Source organism: Balaenoptera ricei, chromosome X, assembly GCF_028023285.1.
Source record: "Balaenoptera ricei isolate mBalRic1 chromosome X, mBalRic1.hap2, whole genome shotgun sequence".
Classification (NCBI taxonomy): Eukaryota; Metazoa; Chordata; class Mammalia; order Artiodactyla; family Balaenopteridae; genus Balaenoptera; species Balaenoptera ricei.
Window position 1 is genome coordinate 131,783,364 of NC_082660.1, and position 23,998 is coordinate 131,807,361.

General features: G+C 56.9%; 2 protein-coding genes across 2 annotated transcripts in view; one reads left to right on the plus strand and one right to left on the minus strand.

Moving 5' to 3' along the window:
• Positions 1-8,432, plus strand: part of TMEM185A (transmembrane protein 185A) — a 34,844-nt gene extending 26,412 nt beyond the window's left edge. Inside the window, exons 4-7 of the mRNA XM_059910716.1 lie at positions 1,099-1,182; positions 4,775-4,951; positions 5,481-5,604; positions 6,793-8,432. Coding sequence (XP_059766699.1) covers positions 1,099-1,182; positions 4,775-4,951; positions 5,481-5,604; positions 6,793-7,037 — 630 coding nt within the window. The 3' untranslated portion in view covers positions 7,038-8,432. The remainder of the gene's footprint in view (positions 1-1,098; positions 1,183-4,774; positions 4,952-5,480; positions 5,605-6,792) is intronic.
• Positions 8,433-19,381: 10,949 nt separating this feature from the next.
• On the minus strand, positions 19,382-20,182 carry LOC132357554 (melanoma-associated antigen 10-like). The gene has a single exon (XM_059911107.1). It carries the CDS (start codon positions 20,180-20,182, stop codon positions 19,382-19,384), a length of 801 nt encoding a protein of 266 aa, XP_059767090.1.
• Between the last annotated feature and the right edge of the window lie 3,816 nt (positions 20,183-23,998).

Here is a 23,998-nt window from a genome sequence, read left to right on the forward strand (position 1 = left end):
GAGAGTCGGCCAAGGTGGAGACAGGTTGGAGAAGCGAGCAGTAGGAGGTCGCGCAGGCCAGGGATGTGGAGGCTGGCTCTGCTCCCCACCCCAGGGCGGGGCGAGGGAGTGAAAGCACGTGTGTTTGTGTCTGAGTCTCTACAGTGGGGAGAGAGGCCGAGTTTAAGGCTTTGGGGGGCATCACCATTTAAGGAGAGGAAAAGGCACATGAAAGGGAAGTGTCAGAGACCAGGAGGATGGCGAGACTGCACGCTGGGATCCTCAGAGGAGGGAGGAGTGGTGGGTGATCTCCCACGCTGCAGAGACGCCCAGTAGGATGCCAGCTGAAGTGGTCCGACGCTGCAGAGCTGATCAGGTGACCTTGATGAAAGCAGTTTCCGGGTGGTCCTGAGGGTGGAGGCCGGGCCACAGTGGGTGGAGCTTGGAGTGGCAGGGGTGGCCATAGGGACTCGAGTGTCCATGGTGTCTCACAAAGCGTGATGGTAACAGAAAGAGAGAGCTAGGGCCGTGAGGGGTACTGGATCAAGGGAAGGGTGGGTTCATTGGGTCTTGGGGTTATTTTGTGTTGAATGGGAATGAGTTGAACATGTTTCTGTGCTTCTGGGAAGGATCGTGGAGTGGCGGGGTTAAAGATGCAGTAAAGAATCCATAATTGATGTCTTGATGTGACAGGGTCCTCGAGGAGCCAGAAAGGAAGGGGTGGGATGCAGGCTGAGTTCCAGGTACAAGAAGAAGGCAGTACAGGGATGACTAAGAACAGAGATGTTTGTGGGTAGGCGCAGGAAGGAAGCTGGGGGAGACCACCGGAGATTGCCTCTCTGCAGATCGCGAGCCTGGAAACAGGTAATTGCCTGGATGAGCATAAAGGGCCGAGCAGCCACTGAGCAGAGAGGACGAGGCACAAGGCCAGGGCCAGGTTTCTCCTTGACACAGCACTGCTTTGCTCCTCCAGTGCTGAAAATCAGGAGGTTGCAAGTGTGACATAATAAAACTTTTGCTGCATTATAATTTGCATTGCCTTTTAGTGTGTTAACCAAACAATTGTGGTATTGAATGCAACTGTTATTTTGTTTAACTGATTCTTCTCTTCATTTTTAGTTAGAAATCCTGTGTTCTGTCAACATTCTCCAGTTCATATTCATTGCCTTAAGACTGGACAAGATCATCCACTGGCCGTGGCTTGTATGTAACTTTTTAAATCCTTAAATAAACTTTTCTTTTTATTATAAAAGTTATTCGTGTTTATTGTAGAAATGTTGGACAAGACAGGCAAGCATAGGTAATAGGATAATAGTCACCCATAATCCACTGGGAGATAACATGGTTAGTGGTTTTTGTTTCCTTGTCTGGGGGTTTATTGTTTCATAAAGATAATTGAGATCACACTGCATGTATAACTTGGTATCCTGCTTTGTAGTTCTAGTGCTGTATCATAAGCATTTTTACATGCCAATAAAAGGTTTTTATAAGCATAACTTTTCAAGTTTAATTGATGCAAAATATTCTTCAAATACATTTACGAGACTGTCCCCTCATTTCCGAATATTGAAGTTGTTACCAGTGTTTTACGATTATAAATCATGCTGCAGCATATAATTTTGTGCGTAAAAATCTTTGCCTGTTTTTTTTTTCATTGTTTTCCTAGGAAAGACTACAGAAACAGTATTACTGGGCCAGAGGGTGGGAACTTTTTGAGATTTTGAAATACAAACTGCACTGCCAACTCCCTTTTCAAAAAAGCTGTGCTGGGCTTCCCTGGTGGTGCAGTGGTTGAGAATCCGCCTGCCAATACAGGGGACACGGGTTCAAGCCCTGGTCTGGGAAGATCCCACATGCCACGGAGCAACTGGGCCTGTGAGCCACAGCTACTGAGCCTGCGCATCTGGAGCCTGTGCTCCACAACAAGAGAGGCCGCGATAGTGAGAGGTCCGCGCACCGCGATGAAGAGTGGCCCCCGCTCGCCGCAACTAGAGAAAGCCCTGGCACAGAAACGAAGACCCAACACAGCCAAAAATAAATAAATTAATTAATTAATTTTTAAAAAAAAACAACAACAACGTACCGATGACTGAGCCGCACACCGCAGCAATTAAATCTGAATGTCTACAGATAGGACCCAGTCCAGACACTATACTTTAAAAAAAAAAAAAAAAAAAGCTGTGCCAGTTTACACCCCTGCCAGGGGTGAAGTCTGAGTCATGCTAGTGACCTCTTGCTTCCGTTAATGGGTGTTCGGTTAAAACTGATTGTGCATAGATAGATAGAAGAATGGATGGAGAGAGAGATATATATGGCAAGCTGCAAATTAGAGAAAACAGTACCGTTTCAACGAGTAACGCATAGAAAGAAGATGAGACAAAAGGTAGAAGAATTATCTTGCCTCTGGGAGGCGAGGTCTTGCCAGGGTTTGGGGTTTTCTCCCTGTCCCCTCCCCGCCCCCCCGCTTGATGTGTACTTTTGTACATAAGACATTGTCTGTGATGAACATGGTTTACCTTTAAAAAAAAAAAAGAACAAAGGTAAAAAATATAGTAAAAAAAAAAAAGAAAATATTCATTTGGTGACAAGGAAGAAAATAAGGGAACGTAAGTTACCTCTCTAGTGAATAAAGACAAGATCCATCCCTTCTGCCTGAAGTCTTTGATAAAACATTCATAATAAAAAATACTGTTCAGGCACCCATCTTACATCTTCAGGGTGCTGTGTCTAGAGAACGATAATTGGGTTCAGAGCTTTCTGTTGTGCCATGGAGGAAACAAATCTGGGTAAGACCAAAATTTTAGTGTAAGGTAAAATCAGAAAAAAAAAAAAAAGATTAGGAATTGTGCATGTTTTCTATAGATGAACAGAGGAATTTTTCCAGCCCCAATCCTGTGCAAGTCCCAGCAGATGAAGCAGCCTGATTGCAGGTTTCCCACAGTGTTCAAGAGAAACCAAGTGAGGCTGGTCGCTAATATTCCACCCACGAGGGCCAGGCCTCTAAGTGAGTCTGTTCCCAGACGTGCTTTAGGAGGAGGAACATAAGGGGAAGCTGTGCACAGCAAACCTCCAGTCAGGAACTCCAAGCTCCTCAGGAGGATTAAAACTCATATACCAACTCAAGTCCTAGGTCTAAAAATGAAAGGTAAAAACTAAAGAACTGTTAGAAGAAAACATAGGAGAAAAATCTTTGGGATCTGGAGTTAGGTGAAGAGTTCCCGGAGATGGCACCAACAACATGGTCTACAAAAGAAGCTCAAAATTAAAATGAAATTAATGAAAAGACAGGTCACAGACCAGGAGAAAATATTTGCAAAGCAGATGTCTAACCAAGGACATGTATCCAAAGCATCTAAAGAACTCTCAAACCTCTAAAATCTCAACAACCTAATTTTAAAATTGACAAAAGACTTGAACCGACTATTCACAAAGAAGATAGACATATGACGAATAAGCACATGAAAAGGACATCATTACCCATTAGGGAAAAGCAAATAAAAACCAGGATGAGGTACCACAAAACACTCATCAAAATGGCAAATATAAGAACCACAATACCAAGTGCTGGGGCGGACCCGAGGGGCCCGGGCCCTCGCCCGTCGCTGGTAAAAATGCCGAAGTGGGTAGATGCTCTGGAAAACGGCTTGGCAATTTCTTATAAATTAAACATGGAGTTACCATGTGACCTAGCAGTGCCGATCCTGGGTGTTTCCCCTGGAGAAATGTAAATGTACAGCCACACAAAAACCTGGGCCCAGATGTTTAGAGCAACCTTATTTGCAATAGCCAAAAGCGGGAAAGCACCCACATCTCCTTCCCAGGGTGATTGGATAGCAGGCTGGGGTGCATCCATCCAGTGGAACAGCGCTCAGCAATGAAAAGGAGTGATGTGTAGATACACGCAACAACCTGCAGGCATCTCAGAGATGTTCTGCTGATTGGGAGAAGGGAGCCTCAGAAGGTTACATGCTGTATGAGTCCATCTCCATCACGTTCTTGAAGAGACAAAAGTGTCGTGATAGAGGACAGAGCAGTGGCTGCCGGGGGTTATGGGTGGGTGGGGCGAGGGGGTGACACAGTGATGGGAGAGCACGAGGGAGTCTGGCAGGGTGAAGGAGCTGTCCTGTGTCTTGCCCGAGGCTCCACAGATCTATACGTGTGTGCATGAAAAGTTATAGAACTGGACACCAAAGGATAACAGTCAATTTTACTGTTTTGTAAGAGAAGACAAAGGGACAACAGATGTACCCAAGGGGGCCACGCAGAAGGGAGAAAAGGTCACACGGGAGGAGCCTGCTGAGAGCCCCAGGACTCATCGTGTGGGCTTGTGTGTGAGGGTGAAACAAGCTCGCTCTGGTATGACAGCAACTGACACAGAACCCACCTGGGCGAGGCAGTGGAGACCGAGTGGCGGAAGCCTCCCGGCCTCGACTTGCAAGTTCATGGAGGGCCTGGGCCCCCTGGGCAGCCCGAGTTGCCAAGGAGCCTTTGGCCACAGTACCTCTGGCAGGATGGGAAATGACTGGGGAGAGGGGATGTCTGGGTGAGCCAGGGCGCGGGTGGAGGGGAGGCGGGCAGAGCCCAGGGCCCGCTGAGCGAGCTCACGCCTCAGGGAAGTGGCCGCGAGTCCCGTCACCCTGAGGGCTGCCGGGGCAACGGCAACCCCGACAGTGAGCAGCGGGTCCTCTTCTCACGCTGGCCCCATCCAGGCCTGGCACCGTCTTAAGCACAGAGATCCAGGAAGGAGTTGGCTCTGCCTACCCTAAAGACCTTTCTTCTCTCCTCCTCCCCTCAGGTCGTGTGTGTCCCCCTGTGGATTCTCATGTCTTTTCTGTGCCTGGTGGTCCTCTACTACATCGTGTGGTCCGTCCTGTTCCTGCGCTCCATGGATGTGATCGCGGAGCAGCGGAGGACACACATCACCATGGCGCTGAGCTGGATGACCATCGTCGTGCCACTCCTTACTTTTGAGGTAAGCTTTCGGCAGAACCCTTGAGGCCCAGCATCCTGCGCTTCCCCAGAACAGCAGCTCCCCAGGCGAGCCTGCCAACAGAGGACCACAGGACAGTCAGAGCGGCCTTTCTTTGGGGGCCTGGGGGCTGGCAGTGAGAAGTGTACCTTTCCAGCCACCATGCATCTGAATGTATTGATTTGTCATCTTCTAGAAAGAGAAAGTTGGATGTGGTATTTTTGTATTTGAGCCCTGCGGAGAATTATAGAGTGGGTACTGTTGACTCCTCCCAAAAAACAGCAGCAAGAGTTTCCCATAACAATCCTGATGTTGGAAATGTTCTAGGTGGGTGGATTTTGCTTAGTCCTGAAGAGCCGTATGGAAGCTCGTCTTGTCCTTTCCCCCGGAATGGAGGGTTACTGTTGCCTCCTGTGGAGCGCAGTTCCCCCTTATGAGACCTGACCAGGGAGGGGCAGTGCACTCTGGCTTCAGAGAGGGTCTGTTTTCAGATGCTCCATCGACAGAACCTCAATTGTTTCTCTTTCTTTAGATCCTGCTGGTTCACAAGCTAGACGGCCACAACGCGTTCTCTTGTATCCCGATATTTGTCCCCCTTTGGCTTTCCTTGATCACTCTGATGGCAACCACATTCGGACAGAAAGGCGGAAACCACTGTATGTACTCAGCATTTCCGAAGTGCTTGAACTGTGTGTGTGTGCACGTGTGTCTGTGTGCCTGTTGCGTGGCTGTGTGTGTGTGTGTGTGTGTGTATGTGGCCCCGCTTTATGAAAAGACGAGCCTAAGGACCCCAATCAGGGAGTTTCCCTGGGAAAGGTAGGACTGAAGAAGGCCTGGAACCTTCCAGGGGAAGGGCGTGCCGTCAGCCTTGCTTTTGTGGCCCTATGACCAGAGGGAGGCCTGAGCGCGGCAGGCAGCCTCTCTGGGCCCATCCCCTCCGCTGCAACATGGGGACCAAGATTCCTTTTTCCCAGGGGCTCCTGAGGATTAGATGAAAATCCACATCATCTACCAAACCCTGGGCGTCCTCCCAGTGTCTGTTTTGTCCTCGCTCTCGCCAGCGTCATTCCTGACGTGTCCAAGTCTTGTCAGTGGTGCCCGGCTTCTCTCTCTCTCCCTCTCCACCTGTGTGCTGCGATAGCCTGCTCTGAAGTGCTCTTTGATGAGGGCCCCCTCCTCACTAGGCTTTGAGCTCCTTTGCATGTAGCCCCAGAGCACGCCCTTCTGGAAACTAATGCCACAGGGGGTTTTGCCCCAGGAGAGCCAGCACTAAGCTGACAGTTTAGTGGTACCCAGACCGGAAGAGCGGGCCTTGGAGAAGGAGCTTTGAGGCCTAGACCAACACATGCCTGCCATCTTCCCGGACTCCAGAGGGTGATGGAAATCCTTTTCTTGAGTGACATTCTTTGTCACACATGTGTTTCTCCTGGGCCGGGAAGACTGGAGGATGTTGACATAGTCCAGACACCGCAGATAAAATTTGAGTCTCGTGAGAGCAGTAGTTCACATACTGGAGGACCCATCAGAATCCCAGGACTGCCGCCCGCCACCCCGCCACAGTTTCTAGTTCAGGAGGTGCGGGCCGGGGCCCGAGATCGCATCCCTGACAGGCCCCAGGGAGACATCTGGTAGCTGTCAGTCCAGGACTGCCACCTGCAGAGCCGCAGAGCCGCAGGGGTTCCTTCTTACCCTTAGTTGGTGTTGAGGCCTTGCTCAGGCTTCATTCCCAAGACATCAGGATAAAGCGCTGCAGGGTACAAGGAAAAGTTCTTATTCATGAAAGAAAGGTAACCTGAAATTCAATGGAGACTAGTGTTTGAGAAAGTACATTTCTTCCTTTTCAGGGTGGTTTGGGATTCGCAAGGATTTCTGTCAGTTTCTGCTTGAAATCTGCCCATTTTTGAGAGAATATGGAAACATTTCCTACGACCTCCACCATGAAGGTAATGAGGAAACTGAAGAAACGCCAGTTCCAGAACCTCCTAAGATCGCTCCTATGTTTCGAAAGAAGACCAGGGTGGTTATCACCCAGAGCCCTGGAAAGTATGTCCTCCCACCTCCCAAATTAAATATCGAAATGCCAGATTAGACAGCCCCTCCCAGGGCAGATCGTGAGTGGACCTGGCCCGCACTCTCTTCCGCCTTCCTCTGCCTCTCTGTTCACCTCCGCCACCCCCAGAACTGGAGCTGGAGCTGGAGCTGGGTCTCCGGGGACTTCCATCTCATGCCTTGTTTGCACTCAATGCCTACCAATGACTCACCGCGACAGGACACGCAGGTGACAGGTGCCTGGAACACGCAGCATGGTGTGGGGTGCGTGTCAGCGGCTGTGGGTCTGATGGAGGGAGCCTGGGGAGAGGGAAGACGTGATTCCCCCCGGGCAGGTGCCTGCGGAGCTGGCTTGGAGCCATCCTGGATGGCTGATGAGGCCTGAGCAGGAATAGCTACACAGCTGGTTTTCAAAGTGTGAAAATTTCCATCAAAAGTATTACTGAAAAATGTATTTTTGAACCAGGCTGGCCTGGCCGCGTAGCTCAGATGCCCCTGTTGTGGCACAGTTAGGGCACTTGTGAATAGGCCTCGGGCCCTGTGTGCACCCATGCCGCCTCAGCTGGCCATGCTCCTGCCATGGACGTCGTTTCTCTCTGGGTTTTTACCGGCCCCACTGGTGAGCCCTTTCTAACGGAGTGACTCCGTGCCTGTATAGTATTTATACAAATATTTTAGCGTTGTAATATACCGTGTTAAATCCTAGTTCTGTACAGTATATTCTGTTAAAGTATTTTTTTACAAGCTTGTACTGAAAACATATGTGTTCTGTTGCAGAAGTAGAGGCCAGTGGCACCCCTGTCCTGCCCATTGGGGTGCAACCCCTTCATGGGACATTGCCGTTTCCCCTTCAATTTCTCCACATACATAGTAGCTGCTACTGCCAGAACGGCCACAATAAGCAAGAAACTGTTTGTGCTTTTTTCTAACATGCTGGGAATACTGACTTGCAGAAAGCCATAAAGCACGACTGGAAACTGGAACGCTGGAGAAGGTGCCGAGACTAGAAATGGCCAGCAGAGTGTGCGCGTTGAGGTCTGGGGCTTTTTGTCTGCCCCCAAGCTGGGCCCATGCTTTTAGCTAGGAGGACCACGGCTCCAGGAGCTGGGGGTACAGCCACGAGTCAGAGGGAAGAAAGCAGATGCGATGGGAACAAGCAGGCCGTGAGTAAAATAAGGTAAAAGGAGCCCTGGCATTGTCACCTGGGCGCAGGGGAGAGGGGGAGAGGGGGCAGCTGCTACCGTGTCTAAACCGGGCTCCACTGACATCCACCGCGCCCACCACTCCGCCCTGGCGCCAGCCTGTAGGAAGCCTGTGCTGACTGAAGGGGGACACTTGGAATGGTGCCACCTTTCCTGCTTGATGTATAGCAAATGTAGCCCAATCCACTCTTCTCTCCCCCTTTAGCTGTTCAATAAACCGGTTCATCATTTTCCATGTGCACTGTGCGGGTCTTAATTTGGATATGGTCCAGGATGCTGGAAGTCCTGTCAGCGAGCACAGACGGGAACCTCGAGCTGCCACCAGCAGCCGAGGGGAGCAGGGGTGGGTGAGCATCTCTCAGGAGTCTCCAAGGGCAGCTGGAATATGCAGTACAGAGAGGAAAGCGGGGGGCCCAGGGATTCGGCTATTGGCGTGGGAGCACACGGCCACAATGCTGACAGCTGAGGAGGCGCCCGAGAGTGTTCGCGAGTTCCCAGACATTCTAAAGTGGAACTCGGCTTTTCAGTGGTCCTGGGGCATTGCCCAGTCACGTGGGCGCTGAGTACCACTTACATCTATGCAAAATGCACTGTGATTTCTGTGTAGCTCACCCTAGCTGTCTCTGGAGACAGTTAACTCAGGTGGCGTTTCAGCCCACGGTTTGCAAGAATCGACAAGGAAGGCCGCCCTTTGCTGGTGATGGAAGGCTTCCTGCACGTAGCCAAGGGCCACTGATGGACCATTGCTTAAGCTCCTTAGATTCAAACTTGCTGTGAGACAGCATGCTTCTCCGTAACCACAGTAGCTGTGAGTTAAGTGTCAGGTGCCTTGCCTCCTGCTGTATGTCCCCCTGAGTCCTCAGGACCCCACGAAGCACGTGCACCTACGAGTATCCTCGTGGGGAAGCAGAGGCTCCGAGGGTGTGAGCCAGGCAGCTGGGGATCAGCAGGGCTGTGGGGCCGGCCTTGGCATCTTCTGGCAGAGCCCTCGCTCTCACCCACTGGGCCGGGCGCCTGGGCCCTGGGCTGGTGACATATTGGGTTTGGAGGCGTTTCTGGTTCATGGAAATCTCAGGAAGATCCTCAAGCCTGTGACCAGAGTAGGGAGGGGGGGCATCAGTGTAGGTGGCGGCGCACGTGGGGAGAACGTGCCAGACGGGTGGTTGTGCAAGGCCGCCTGTCTGATGCTCGAGCAGCAAGCCCCAGAGCAGGATGGCAGCACTCACGGCCTGTGCGCAAACCCAGACGGGGGTCCTGTGGACGGCGGTCAGCGGAAAGTGAGCTGCACCGTGGGTGAAGGCCCAGGGCGACCGCCCCGTCCCGGGTGACAGGAGACTAGGCGTGCAGAGCGGGACCAGCGTGGGGTGGACACGTGCAGGCTCAGGAGCCGCAGGGGACAGCGGCCTGTCCTCCTCTGTCCCCAGGAGCTCACCCATCACCTCTGCAGCCCTTGCCCTGGACCTCCTGCAGACCGATGGCAGGGCGTGGAGAGGGTCTCCGTGGAGGACCGGCTGCCCGGCCTGTGACGGTGCCAAAAGGGCAGGGTGCCTGCGCCCTTGACCGTGGGCCCCGTCCCGGACGTTGCTCGTGCTTGAAAGCATGGGTGCTGTGCACGGCTCTGAAGGCCAGTGGACACAGAGGAGGAGCTCTGACCTCGTGGGTCGCACGTGGGTCCGTGCACGTCGGCCTGGCCCGGGGGCTCCGGGACCAGAAGGCCGTGCCCGGTTTGCACGAGGGCTCGGCCTGTGGCTCTGCACCCGTGCACGAGTGTCACCGTGCCCCCTGCGATGACGGGCGTGAAGCGGGAGGCTGACATGCTGACGGGCCTGCCCTGTATGATGTCACTTCCTGGCTGGGCTGTGATGTCACCCCCGAGCAACCGGAGCACTTTTGTGAGGGGCTGAGCGGGAGTGTGAGCCCAGGGTGCTGCCGGCCGCGCTGCGCTGTCCCGTTTACGTGAAGGAGGGACACGCCGCCCTCCGCATGGCTGAGGACGAGAAGGGCCCCTGTTTAAGAGAGGCTGCCCGCACCTCCTCGTGAGGATGAAGGGGAGAGTGTGCACTAAACCTGCATCCTGGAAGGTGGACGGCAAGCCGGCAGCCCTGGGGTACCTCCCGGCGCCCAGCGCCTCGGAGCCGCAGGATGGCCTCCCACCCTATCCTGAGGACATCCAGGGGACCCCGAGCGACCCGGAACTCGACCATGCAGCCGCCCTGGCCAGGACTGACTCTGTCCCTCCGGCCCCTCCTCGGACAGCAGCCGAGCCCCCCGCGCCGGATCCCGACGCGCAGGCTCTGGTCCCTCTAGGCCCTGGCCTGGCAGAGGTGGCCCAGCCCGCCGAGGTCCCCTGGCTCTGCTTCGCCTGGCCTCCCGCCCAGATGAGTCCTCCCTGGCCCGTGCTGGGCCTGGCCGCCGCGCCCCCCCAGCTCTCAGCCTGCCCCCCCGCGCATGGCTCCCGGTGGCCGCGCCGCTGCCTCTTGCGCCCCCTGGATGCCCGAGGTGGCCGCCAGGCCTGCCGCCTCCCTGACCTTGATCCCTCGGCCCCTGAGCCCCTTCTGCTACTACTGCGTGGGCTCCCGCTGTTTCAGGGAATACCCGGCCCCTCCGGGCGGGCCCACAGAGGACCCTGACCAGGCAAACCCTGCAGACACACAGAGGTGGTAACGCAGTCACAACCTTGCAGGGCAATAAAGAGCACGGGGACATGAGAGTGATGTTCCGCCCAACACGTGTTTGGCGCCTCCGTCCTGGGCCCGGCTGAGCAGTTGAGTCCCCTCAGCAGGAAACGATGACAGGGGACAGCCCACCCCCGGCACAGTGCGGGCACCTAGCAGACACCCGGTGAAGCCCCTCAGACGCCCTGCCTCCACTCACTAGAGAGACCCTTCAAGGGCTTGACAAGCACAAGGAAGGGCCTGGCATCTGCGGCTTCACGGTCGCGGGGACACCGTGTCCAGCAGGGTCTTGATTTGACAGATGAGAAGAGCTCAGGCCTCCCCGGGTCAGAGGCCTGAAAAGAGCCCTTACTGTCCTGAGACGCACAGGGGTGGAGGGGACGGTCCCCGCCAGGGGCCTGCGGGGGTTCAGTTTGGGGGTGCTCTCTGGTGTCTGGACAGCAGGACTGAGGTTTGCTTTGCACTGCGGGTCCTGCGGCTGGTGACATGTTCTTGGTTCTCTTTCCCTTGCGTTTTCGAGCTAAACACTTCAAGGGCGCCATGCTCCAACACCCTCTGGTCGCTGGGGTGTCGAGCTTAGAGCGCGAGTCCTTGTGGACGAGCCCCCCTAAAGAGTGTTTGCCTTGAGGAGCAAAGGAAGTAAAGCTCCACGGTCATACTGTCGAGATAAGAGCCCCGAGCTCAGCGGGAGGAGAGAGCGCACACACCAGTCCACCAGAACCGGAAGACTGGGGGCTCCCTTCTTTGCACTTTGGCGGCAGGTAGAGCAGGCCCCCTGAGACGGGCACACTGGGCGGTGCAGGACAGGAGCGCCGTCACCCGGGCGCTGACCTGCAGGTGCCGCCCGGCCCGGGCTGCTCGCGCTTACAGCCCGAGGCCCGCTGATGCGTGCTCAGCCCCTTTCTAGGGTTCGTTGACTGGGGCACGCCTTAGCTTTTAAGGAGTAGGTTGCTCTCCTCCTGGTCGTGGACTTCCGTAGGCCTCCTGACCTGGGACCAGAGGGAGATGCTCGTATTTAAAAACCACTTTCCCATTCACCTCAGCCCGTGGGGAACTTGCTTACGTGTAACTCTACAGAGAAAGGGGAGATTGTGCGGACTGTAATATCAAGCTCTCTGCTTTTCACCAAAGGCACCTTTTGATTTAAGAAATCTAGGCTGCCTGGCGTCAGTAAAGAGAGCAGCGGCGAACCTCACGCCAGCGCTGAGTCCCTCTAGACTTTGCACCGCATGTCTGCGCACTGGCGTTGGCTGAGCTCCCGCCCTCCTGGGCTGGGTAGAGGCAGCTGCCCAAGCTCCCGCAGGAGTAAAGGGGACGCGAGAAGGGGCTTCACAGGCTGACCTGTGACAGCCACATAGAGTCGCCGAACCACTCGTGCCCGGGCCACCAGAGGAGAGGCCAGGCTGGTCCCGAGCCCTGGGCTTGACTTCTGTTCCCAGGGCGTCCCAGGCGACAGTGTCTAGGACAGCGGAAAGGCTTCTCAACCGGAAAGGGTGGCTCAGAGAGAGAGAGGGCTGCGTCACAAGTGCTCCAGACTCTGTAAGGGTGACCCTGGAGGCCGAAACGGGCAGAGCCACGTGAGTCTGGCGATCGATGGCGGACTCACTTGCCACCAGCTCTGCCCGAGCCTCCTTCAGCCCTGTGGTCAGCCCGGGGCTGCCCGTCCACCAGCCGCGGCCTCGTCGCCCTCGCTGCCGGCTGTGCCGATACCAGCCGCGGCAGGGCCCCGAGGGCTCAGCACCACGCGGGCACACACGTGACTGAGCCAGCTCGCACTGGTCAACGACGTAAATTCTGGAAAGGTGCTGGGTCCCAGCTTCGGGGGTGGGGGGCGGGCGTCCTGAGCCTGCGTCCCCACGAAGACAGTGAGCAGGGTCAGCGCCCAGTGATGTGTGCAGAGCACTGAAGGCCAGGGCGTGCCCCCAGCTCACAGCTGCTGCCTCCACGTGTGGGGGATGGGCTGGGGGACCTGACCAGGCCTCTGTGGCTGTCACAGCGATAGGGTGACATCCCCTCCCAAACACTGCTAAGGAGGCGGCGGGGGGAAGCGGGAATTGCCTGGAGTTCCAGGGGTTAGGACTCGACGCGTTCACTGTGGTGGCCCGGGTTCAATCCCTGGTCGGGGAACTAAGATCCCCCAAGCCTTGTGGGGTGGCCAAAAACACAAAAAAGGCAAAAAAAGGAGGGTTGGGGGAGGAGGGGAAGTAGACCGAAGGTACCAGGAATGATCCAACCACCAGCAGCCAGAGGAGCCGCGGGTCAGCCCGGGTGAGGGGTGGTCCCATCTGCCGCTCCCGTCTGTCACAATCCAACAGCTAGTGGACGTCAGGGGGGTCTCTTGAGCAACCCAACAGCAGTGCCCCAAAATGAACGATGAAAAATGGACAGAAGGGAAGGAAGAAACAGGTGTACAACAGAAGTGGGAGACTTCAGTTCCCCCTGTGATGGATTCAAATGGATCCCCCAGCTCCCACCCCAACCATCAAATCCACCTGTTGCAGTGCTAATCCCAAGGTGAATGTATTTGGAGATAGCACCCTTGGGGGAGTCAGTAAGGTTGAATGAGGTCATAAGGGTGGGACCCTAATTCCACAAGAGTGGTGTCCTTTGGAAAAGAGGAAGAGACAGGGAAGATCTCCCTCCCTCCCTCACCCTCTCTTCCTCCCTCCCACCCTCCCTCTCTCTCTCTCTCTCTTTCTCTCCCTCCCTCCCTCTCTCTCTCTCTCTCCCCGTACCTTCCTACCCCTCTCTTTTTCCCTCCCTCGCCCCCCCTTTCTCTCTCTCCCTCCCTCCCCCTCTCTCCTTCCTTCCCTGCTCCTCTCTATCTCTCTCTCCCTTCCCTGTCTCTCCCTCCCTCCCCCCTTTCTCTCTTGCCCTCCTTCCTCCTCCCTTCCCCTCCCTCTCTCTCTCTCTCCCTCCCTCCCTCATTCTCTCTCTCTCTCTCTCTCTCTCTCCCTCCCTCCCTCTCTCTCTCTCTCTCTCCCTCCCTCCCTTCCCCCCCAACCTGTGCACAGAAGCCAAGTGAGAGGCCAAGAGAAAACCGGCTCTCTGCGAGCCAGGAGGAGAGGCCTTCCCTCACCTGAAACCCAACTTTCCAGCAAGTTGATGTTGGACTTCTAGCCACCAGGAGTGGGACCCAGTATGTTTCTGTAGTTTGAGCCACTCACTCTGTGGGACTTTGCTATGGCAGCTCTAAGCAGACTAACACAGCCTGCTTTCATTATGGGTACAACAACCTGCCAGCACCGCAGTAAGGGAATCACAGGTTTGAAGAGCCCTGTACAAAGACTAGATCTCATGATACGTGTAGACTATTAGCCCCAAGAGCAGAATACACACGTGCTCGTCAAGTGTACCTAGAACGTTCTCCAGGATAGTCCACACGTTAAGCCACACAGCATCCCTCAGTAGACTTAAGGGGATACAAACAAAAGGACTGAAATCATACAAAGTATGTTCTCTGGCCAAAATAGAGTGAAATTAGACATCAATAACAGAAGGAAACTTGGGAAATCTGCAAATAGAGGGAAATTGTGCCAGGCCTCCCCAAATAACAGCATTAGTCTGGGACGATGCCAAATGCAACAGCACAGGATGAGGGGCTGAAACAGCAGACACAGATTCTCACGGTGGTGGGGCCCGGGAGGCCGAGAGGGAGGGTCCAGCAGGGGTGGCTTGTACTGCGGCCGGTCTCCTTGGTTGCAGGTGGCCGTGCTCTAACCGCCCCTCACATGGTCACCCTCTGTGCACGCACCCCCAGGCCCTGCCTTCTCTCCTTGCATGTGCTGATCTGCTCTTCTCTCAAGGGCACCAGCCATCTTGCTTTAGACCTCATCCCAATGGCCTCATGTCAACCTAAGAACCACTAACTCCCGTCACAGTGACATTGTGAGGTTCTAGGGGTTAGGGCTTCAACATGCAAAATTTGGGAGGACGCAGTTCAGTCCCTAACAATAGCCCAGGGAACACACAAGACATCACAAGGGAAATTAGAAAATACTTTGAAATGAAGAAAACACATACCAACGCCCCCAGGACTTATGGCACGCGGCCAAAGAGGCACTTGGGAGTTAAAGCTACAAACACCTGTGTTCAAATGGAAGCAACACCTCAAATCAATAGCCTCATCGTGAACGGGGCAAGCGAGAAAAAGAGTAAGGCGAATCCAAGCATTCTGATAACAAATTTTCACGAGAAAAGGAAAACTGCACTAATCCACGTATGCGGGGATCAGAAGACATGTACTGGTTTGGAATCTTCACAACATGGGGGAGGGCGCATCTTTCTTACACACTCAGTAACAAGAGCTACATCCACCGACCACTTCATTTGGCCCAGGCCTTTTACAAACAGGTCACATCATGGGGAAACCCACACCAATGCTTTTGCCTTGTACTATTACGAGGCCCATTTTACAGATGGAGAAATCGAGGCATAGGGAGTCTCCATGATTTGATCAGCTTATCACTAGAAGGACTCTTATTCAAGCTGAGCTTCGTGTACGTGCAAAGCCCCGTCCCTGCACTGGCCTGACATGTCTCCCCAACAGTCAAGGGGGATTCAGCTGTCCTCCACGGGGTCCTACTACCTGATGCCTCAGGCCACATAATGGAGAAAACACAGGGAAGCCAGGCATTAGTGCCCATGAGAGCCTGACACTGGATTCTACCCACGTGGCCTCCCCAGCCCCATCAGGTCACCATCTCTCGTGAAATGGACACGAGGGCCAGGGAGGAGGGTGAGGGTCTAGGACTGAGGGTGTGAGGATGGAGAAGGGTCCTGGACGTGGGGTTCTGAGGCACGGCCCTCGGCAGGCGGCTCTTCTGCGCAGGCTTGGGCCCTGCTCTCTCCTTCCACTGCCCACTCTGCTCCCTTCTCTCCCGGCGGCGTGGTGGCCCCACATTCTCCTGCAGGCTCACTTCCCCGGGCAGACTGGCTGTCAGGCAGGCGGCAAGCCTGCATTCAAAGCACGGGGACCGCCGGGCTGGAGGACTCTCAGCACCCCCACGGGGCGTGAGTGTCTGTGCCCTTCAGGGCCCTGTGGATGACCTCAGTCTGGGTACTGGAACATACATGACACGTTCCCTATACATACATGTGGTATGGCGATGCATGTGTATATAGGCACATATATTCTACACACATGTTATATATATACATAGGACACACACTGCACTGCACAGACATGTAAAATGTATTACTCACTATGAATGAGGATGAAAAAGTGACAAACACGTAACTCCAACAGGTAATATGATCTAATCATCAAAGCAAGCGTTTCCCTAAATCACCTGCCACTGCTCAGGCCTCTTCAGCTAAAACTAAACGTTTCTTAAAACAGGTTGCCAAAGTCTGGAGGCTGGTGAGGAGCCCCGAGGGGACGGTGTGCGGTTCTCTGTGCTCCCCCCACGGTCATGGGCGCGGCAGCCCCCCATCCAGCATCTGTGCTGGGACTGCAGCCTTTCTCTCCTCTGCCTGCCCCAGACCTCATCCCTGTGCGGATCACAGAGGGATTGTCTTCAGCGTCCATTTCTTCCCGTAGAAGCCCTTCTCGTGGCCCAAGAGTGCTCATTTTTGGAACACCTGCGTGTGTCCTTTTCCCATCGCCTTCCCAGACCGTCGGATCCAGCCTCCCTGCAGGCTGCCTCGAAAGCCCTGTTTCCTTTCCGCAGTGGGGTGGTTTGGCTTCTGCTGCCCCCGATCCTGGCCTCCCACGTCCACCTTGGGTCTCTGTGGGTACTTGCCCTTTGAAGGACTTGATTAGGGGCTTCAGCGTGTAGCCTGTCCCATTGAAAGCGAGCATTTCACTGGTGCGCTCCCAGGCCAGCCCTGCTCTCCTTCCCCACGCCTGCCCCTGCCCCCCCTCCACCTCCACCCCCGGGGCCCTGTCTCGCTGTTACCTTGAGGATACATAGAATGATTTTGTTTGCTTTCAGCTTAGATGCTTTTGAACGGGCCTAAGTGACACGGACTCACTCTCAAGGAAATTTCCTACTTGCCGACCTAGACGTGACCGGAGGAAGCCCCCGTCCATGTGCATTTGGAAATAGATGAGGGTCTGGGTGTCAGACGCGCCGAAACCCCAATGAGAGTCGTCCGTCTTCACCGCAGGTGGGAGGATAGGATGGTGGGTTTGGCGATGCGCGTTCTCTGGCCATTGTGGGCGACTTTGTCCTAAATAGCCACTGTGGAGGGGACAGAGTGGCACCTTGGAAAGGCCCGTCTGCGAGGATCCGAGGTCCCTGTCCCAGCTCTGCCACTAAGCAGGGTCATCTGCCCTCTGTGAGCGCCACTGCCCTATTTCTGAAAGGGGAGAGCTAAGAGGGTGTGGAAGAGGACCTCCCGAGGTGCCTTTCAGCCTACGGACTGGCATCCTGGATGGAGCTCCCAGGCCTAGATTCGGGCCTGCTCCCTGGTCTTTGTGCTTCTAAAGTGGTTTACAAAGCACTCTTTCAGGTCAGTTCCTCCTGTAGGGACGTGACCTCGGAGGCTGCGAATTTCGGTGGAGGCCGTCGGTGGCTCCTCGGAAGGGGCCCGAAGGCTGGGGCCTCCTTGGGTGGGCCCGCCTGTGTGGCCTTGCCTGCTGCCCCCCTCCTCGGGCCCTCCCTCGCCCCCTGGGTCCCGTAGGAGCTGCCTCCTTCCTGGTCCCCCTCCCTCCCAGGTGCCAGCCAGGCCCCGGCAGTGGGTTTGTGTGGCACCGTGGGGGTCTTTCTCAGCCGGGTCTCGGGACCCTTCAGTTGGGCAGGCACAAGCCCTAGTGACGTCCAAGGCCTGCCTTTCCCAGCCTCGCCCTGCGGCCCCTGCCCTTGGCTTCCGCGCCCCGATGCCCCCAGCCCAGAGGCCCTCCAGCCGCTCCCCTCCCTCGCTGCCGCCAGGGTCTCGGGGTGTCTGCCAGCGTTCACTTCCCTCCAGTATCTGAGGAGGCTCCTGGAGGGGCCTTGTCCCGGTAGGCACTGGGGCCTTACAGTCAGTCCCAGGCAGTCTCAGTCCCTCCCTGCCTGTGGCTCAGCCATGAGCAGCTCAGCAGGCCGGGCTCCCGTTGGGCAGGAGGGCCCCAGGGCAGGAACAGGGACGGGGCGCCGTCACGCGGGAAGGTGCCGGCACTGGACAGAAATGCCGGCACCTGGCAGTGGCGGATCTCAGCAAACCACAGGGCAGCCCCACACTGCCTCTGCTTCTCCTTGGCACCTTCCTTTCTTGGGCCTGCTTTCTGTCAACTGAAAGACACCGTGTAGCACTGAGAAGAGCAATGGGTCGCCAGTCAGGAGGTCGGCCACGGGCCGGGGGTGGGTGGGAGCAGCGTGGGCTCGAGAGGAATTCAGACCAGGGCTCTGGTCCCCATCCCGTCACTTAGCAGCACGTGACCCTGGGAAGATTCCCAAGCCCCGTGGCCTCAGGTTCGTCACCTGTGAAGCGAGTGGGTGTGACGAGCCGTGTCTTGTAGGGGCTGCAGGGATGCGCGTGAGCTTCGTGAAGCAGCTCACAGGACCTGGCGTCTGTGGGAACGTTGACGATGGGCAGTTATTTCTCATATTGTTTGGATCACAGACCCTTCCCCTCTCTCCTCTGGCCTTTGGTTGGGTGGTTTCTTGTCCCGGTCATGTCAGAGAATATGCAGCTTCATCACCATCACCTCCCACAGAAGGAAGCCCTGCTTCCCAAAGGCCCAAACTGCCCTGGCTCGGGGCACTTACCCTCCAGGGCCCGCTCCTGGAGCCCCACCGCCTCATCCCATGTTGACTTGTTCTGTGGGACTTGGGGGACGTCTCACCACCTTCCTCATGTGACTGCGGCTCCTAGACCATCCCCCTAGGTGTGGGTGTGTCCTGCTTTTCCTAGCATTCCCGCTACTAACACAGGCCCTTCCAGAGAGCAGAGGCTCCGTGAAGGTCTGCCGAATATATAAGCCGGAGAGCAGGGGGCTTACTTACTCAAATCAAGTTTTTCATGCTTTCGTAAATCACCGTGCAAATCCAACTAAACAGAGATAGCGTAGTTTTACAGAATGACAGACAAGAAGGATAAGAAGCAAAAACTCACTACGATTACTTTTATTTTTCTAATTCTTCCCCCATCTATATTACTGCTAAGTACTTTCACATTACCAGAGCAGTTCTGATTCCAATTCCATGTTATCTGCCTCAGGGTCACAAAATGAAATGGGAGATTTCCCAATCTCTTTTACAAAACAGCAAAACTCTTGTTCTTAAACTGGGTAATTATAAACACATTCTAATCAAAGTCATGCACAAAGTTAGACACTGAAGCTTGTTTAGTCTTCCATTAAAACGAATAACATTTGAAAAATTCCTAAAGAAAACAGATGATATTCCATGTCATCATACACAACAGGAACCCAAAGATGCTACACACCACATTCCCCCCACTCGCAGGGGCCCTCACTACTTGGAAACTCGACCGCTCTCTCTTCAAACTCAGAGTGAAGGACCAACCTCACATCCTACCAGTGAACTTGGGCCTGGAAGGAGCCTGGCTGCTGCTCTGGCTCAGGCCCCCTCTTCCTCATCGCTCACACCCTCTGCACACAGGGATGGGAGGGACCTGGGATCCCATCCACTGACCCTGAGCAGATGCTCCAGGACCTGCCACTTGCTGGTCTCCGCGTAGGCCCGGGGACCCCACAGGAACTCGTAGCGGGCGGGGTCGCTGTGGGGCACCTGCCGGTACTCCACGTAGCCCTCCTGCACCCACACTTTGGTCAGGAGCTCCCTGGGCTCCCCGTAGATGCAGTGCTGCTTCCCTGCATATACCCCCATCACGCTAAGTGCTTCCCAGACCTCCTCCTCAGGGGCGTGGTCACCGTACAGGGCGATCAGGCCCAGGAGCATCACCAGGAGGCCGGCCTTGGGCATGCTCTGCCCGTCGCTCAGCACTGCATCACAGGTGAGGCCCAGGGTGGGGACCAGGACGTAGGTGCACTCGCGGGGGTCCACCTCCTTCACGTCCATGCCAAACACCAGCTGCATGCACTCGCAAGCTTGGCTGAAGACCACGGGGAAGTGGTCCTGATGGTCACAGAGGACCATATTCAGCATCTCCGCCTTGGAGATCGGCTCCTTGGTGCGATACTTGAGGAGCAGGAATACCACCAGGTGAGACTTCAGCACAGTAAGTGCCTCCTGGGGCAAGGACTCGGCACAGGCGGAGAAGGAGGGGGCGACGGGGGAGGAGGAGGACGAGGGGGATGCGGCCTCCTCGCCCGCAGCCCCGAACAGCTGCGCCTCCACCGGGCCCTGGGCCTGGACTGGGTCCTGAAGGTCTGCCTCAGGCTGGCGCAGCTCGCTCATCTCGACCAGGGGCCTGATGACTGGGGTCGGGCCGCCGACGGGAGTCTGGGCAGGGGTGACAGGTGGGGACCACGGACCTGGGGGAGAGAGGGGATGTGAGCGGCCTCGGCGGAGAAACGCACCCTGGGCAGCTCTGATGAAGGCCACTTACAGGGCTCGCCTGGAGGGGTGCCCTCGGGCCTCACAGGGGCGCTCCTCCTGGGCGGCCTGTCCCCTGCCAACCTGAAGAAGGTAGTGACGTGGCCCCTCAGGGTGCAGCCAGCACAGCCCCAGGTACCGACCGGGGCTGAGAGGGGTGTGGGGAAGTGTGGTGTTTTGAGACTTGTGGGGTCCCCTGTGTTCTGGGAGGGGGAGCCCCTGGGTGCACACTCAGGGCGCGCACCTCACCTTGACTCCTGGCGCTGCCTGGGCCTCCTCTGCTCTGTGGCCTGAGGACACGTGCCTCAGACCTGGGCCTTCGCCTCCCGGTTCTTGGAGCCCCTGTAAGGGGAATGGAGGGGGCACCTCGGGTGTAGATTGTGGCACAGCCCTGGGCCCCTTGATGCTGGTAGGAGGGGTGGGCCGGACTCTGTGGGCCCCCCATTGTTCCGGAGATTGGGCCCCCCCAGTCCTCTCCCGGGGTCCACACCTTGACCCCGGCAGATCCTGGGACTCCTCCCTCTGCTGACCTGATGTTTCCCCTCAGACCAAGGTCTTCGCATCCCAAGATGCCTCCATCCCCAACCACGTGGCAGAGGTGAGACCCTGCAACGTTGTCAGCCCTGCCCGGGACCTCCCAGGGCTGACAGCATGGGCGAGCTCCTCTGAGGTCCCCTCTGTTCTGGGGCCCACGGTCCCCTCTGTCCTCCCTCAGGGTCCTCACCTTGACGCCCGGCAGGACCTGGGATACCCCCCCTTTGCCCACCTGAGGCCCTGCCCCTTACCCCAAGTCCCCACTCTCTCTGGGACCCGCATGTCAGGAAATGCTGCCTGGGGTCATCCCGCCCCGCTGTTGCCCAGGGCTGACCACACGGATGGGTTTCTGTGGGCTCCCCTCAGTCGTCCCTCAGGGGCCTCGCCCTCACTCTGGCAGCACCTGGACCCTCCCCTCTATCGATCTGAGGCCCCGTCCTTTATACCAAGTCCCCAGGGTCTGTCAGACCTGATGGGGAAATAAAGAAAACAATGCGTGTGCCCATCCTACCCCGGGGCCTCCCAGGGCTGACGGCAGGGTCGGGTATCTGTGGGGTCCCCTCTGTTTGGGGCCCAGCGTCTCCTCAGTCCTCCCTCAGGGGCCTCAACTTGACTCCACGCAGGACCTGGGATCCTTCCCTCCGCCCACCTGAGACCCCGCCCCTTATACCCGCTCCCCAGTCTCTCCGCGGCCAGGATGTGAGGAAGTACTGCAAGCGCCCATCGCGCCCTATGGCCTCCAGTGCGACCTGGAGCTTCTCGATGCCTCATGCAGGGGGCCAGAGCCCCTCCCTGGACCCCCACAAATCCATCTGCCATGGCCAACAGCCTCCACCGGATCACAGCAGCCCCAGCGCCTGCCCTCTCAGCATCACTTACGCCCCTCGTGGCCAGGCGGCTCCTCCCCGCACCCTCCCCCACTACATCCCCCCATACACCCTCCCCCACCCACCACCTGCTGGCGATCCGCTCTGGGCCCTGCAAGCCGGGCGCCCCCCCCATGCTTAGAGATCAGACTGCCTCTCTCACCTCCCCACACCGGGGAGTCCTCCCCCCCCCACACCGGGGAGTCCTCCCCCGAGCACCCTCAGAGCCAGGGGCTCTCGCCTCTCGCACCCCAGACGCAGAGCCCACCCCTCTTGCCCTCGCCCACCCTGGAGCCGGAGCCCCCTTCCTGCCACGAGTGTCCTCCACCCCACCCCACCCCCCGCCCCGGCGGGAGCTCCCATAACGCCTACCGCGCCCGCGCCCGGGAGTCCTCCCCATCGACCCGCACCTCAGCCAGGAGTAGCTCCGCCTTCCTCCCGCCTCACGCAGCAGCCGTTAGCCCTCGCCTCGTGTCTCGGCCCGGGGAGGGGGAGTGGCCCGCCCGTCGCGTCCTCCCCACCCCCGCAGCCAGTCGTCCTCTCCTCTGGCCCCCAAAGCCGGCCCCACCCGCCCAGCAGGAAGCCCTCCACTCAGGGCCCACCCACGATTAGCCATTACCCCACCCTCTGCACCCCGACTCCAGAACGCCCCCCACCAGCCACCCCAGCAGCTAACGGTCCTCCCCTCAGACCCGCGCCTCAGCCAGGAGTAGCTCCGCCTTCCTCCCGCCACACGCAGCAGCCGTTAGCCCTCGCCTCGTGTCTCGGCCCGGGGAGGGGGCCCGAGAGTCCTCCCCATCGACCCGCACCTCAGCCAGGAGTAGCTCCGCCTTCCTCCCGCCACACGCAGCAGCCGTTAGCCCTCGCCTCGTGTCTCGGCCCGGGGAGGGGGCCCGAGAGTCCTCCCCATCGACCCGCGCCTCAGCCAGGAGTAGCTCTGCCTTCTTCCCGCCACACGCAGCAGCCGTTAGCCCTCGCCTCGTGTCTCGGCCCGGGGAGGGGGCCCGAGAGTCCTCCCCATCGACCCGCGCCTGCGCCAGGAGTAGCTCTGCCTTCCTCCCGCCACACGCAGCAGCCGTTAGCCCTCGCCTCGTGTCTCGGCCCGGGGAGGGGGAGTGGCCCGCCCGTCGCGTCCTCCCCACCCCCACAGCCAGTCGTCCTCTCCTCTGGCCCCCAAAGCCGGCCCCACCCGCCCAGCAGGAAGCCCTCCGCTCCGGGCCCCCCCCACGCTAGGCCATTACCCCACCCTCTGCACCCCGACTCCAGAACACCCCCCACCAGCCACCCCAGCAGCTAACGGTCCTCCCCTCAGACCCGCACACTGAGGGACCCTTCCCCCAGCCCCCCTTCAGCCCGCTGCCCTCTGCCGCCCCTCCCCCACTCCCCATCGAGCAGCCCGTACCCCTCCCCCCACCCCCACTCCTTCCCAGCGCCCCCGGTACCTGTGGAGTCCATCCCCCGGCAAAACCCCCGCCTGTCTCCTGACTTTCTCTGACTCTGTGGATGACGCCGGAGTCCCGCTCAGAAGGGGCTGAAGAGCTCGTCTCAGCACTGCAGCCAGGAACTGTGCAGCCCACTGTCCCAGGCACTCTGTGAGAACGCCACGTGGGTTTCCGGGTGCTCCCGGAAGCCCGAGGAAGATGAGAGAGAAAGTTCTAGACGTCTCCTTACAGAGAAAGTGGTTGGATCAGAAGAGCACGTGAGGAGGCGCTTTGCTACGGAAGCAGCAGTAGCCACGCGCACTGAGGGCGTGAGGTCCCAAGGCTTGGCGGCTCTGGAAGCAAAAGACACGCCCATTGGCCTTCCACCAATAGGAAGGCCTCCCTGCAAGGCTGCGGAGTGGGAGGAGCAAACTTGGAGATGCAGAGCCCATGGTGGCACATAGGTCAATCTGTCTTTACAGGTGGGTTTCTGCTGTGATTGTTAATGTCATAAAGCTATTCTTTTTTCTTTCTCTTTTTTTTTAATTTTTGAATTTATTTTATTTATTTTTTTATACAGCAGGCTCTTATTAGTTATCCATTTTATACATATTAGTGTACATATGTCAATCCCAATCTCCCAATTCATCACAGCACCACCCCCCCGCCCCCAACACTTTCCCACCTTGGTGTCCACACGTTTGTGCTCTACATCTGTGTCTCTACTTCTGTCCTGCAAACCGGTACACCTGTACCATTTTTCTAGGTTCCACATATGTGCATTAATATACAATATTTGTTTCTCTCTTTCTGACTTCCTTCACTCTGTATGACAGTCTCTAGATCCATCTACGTCT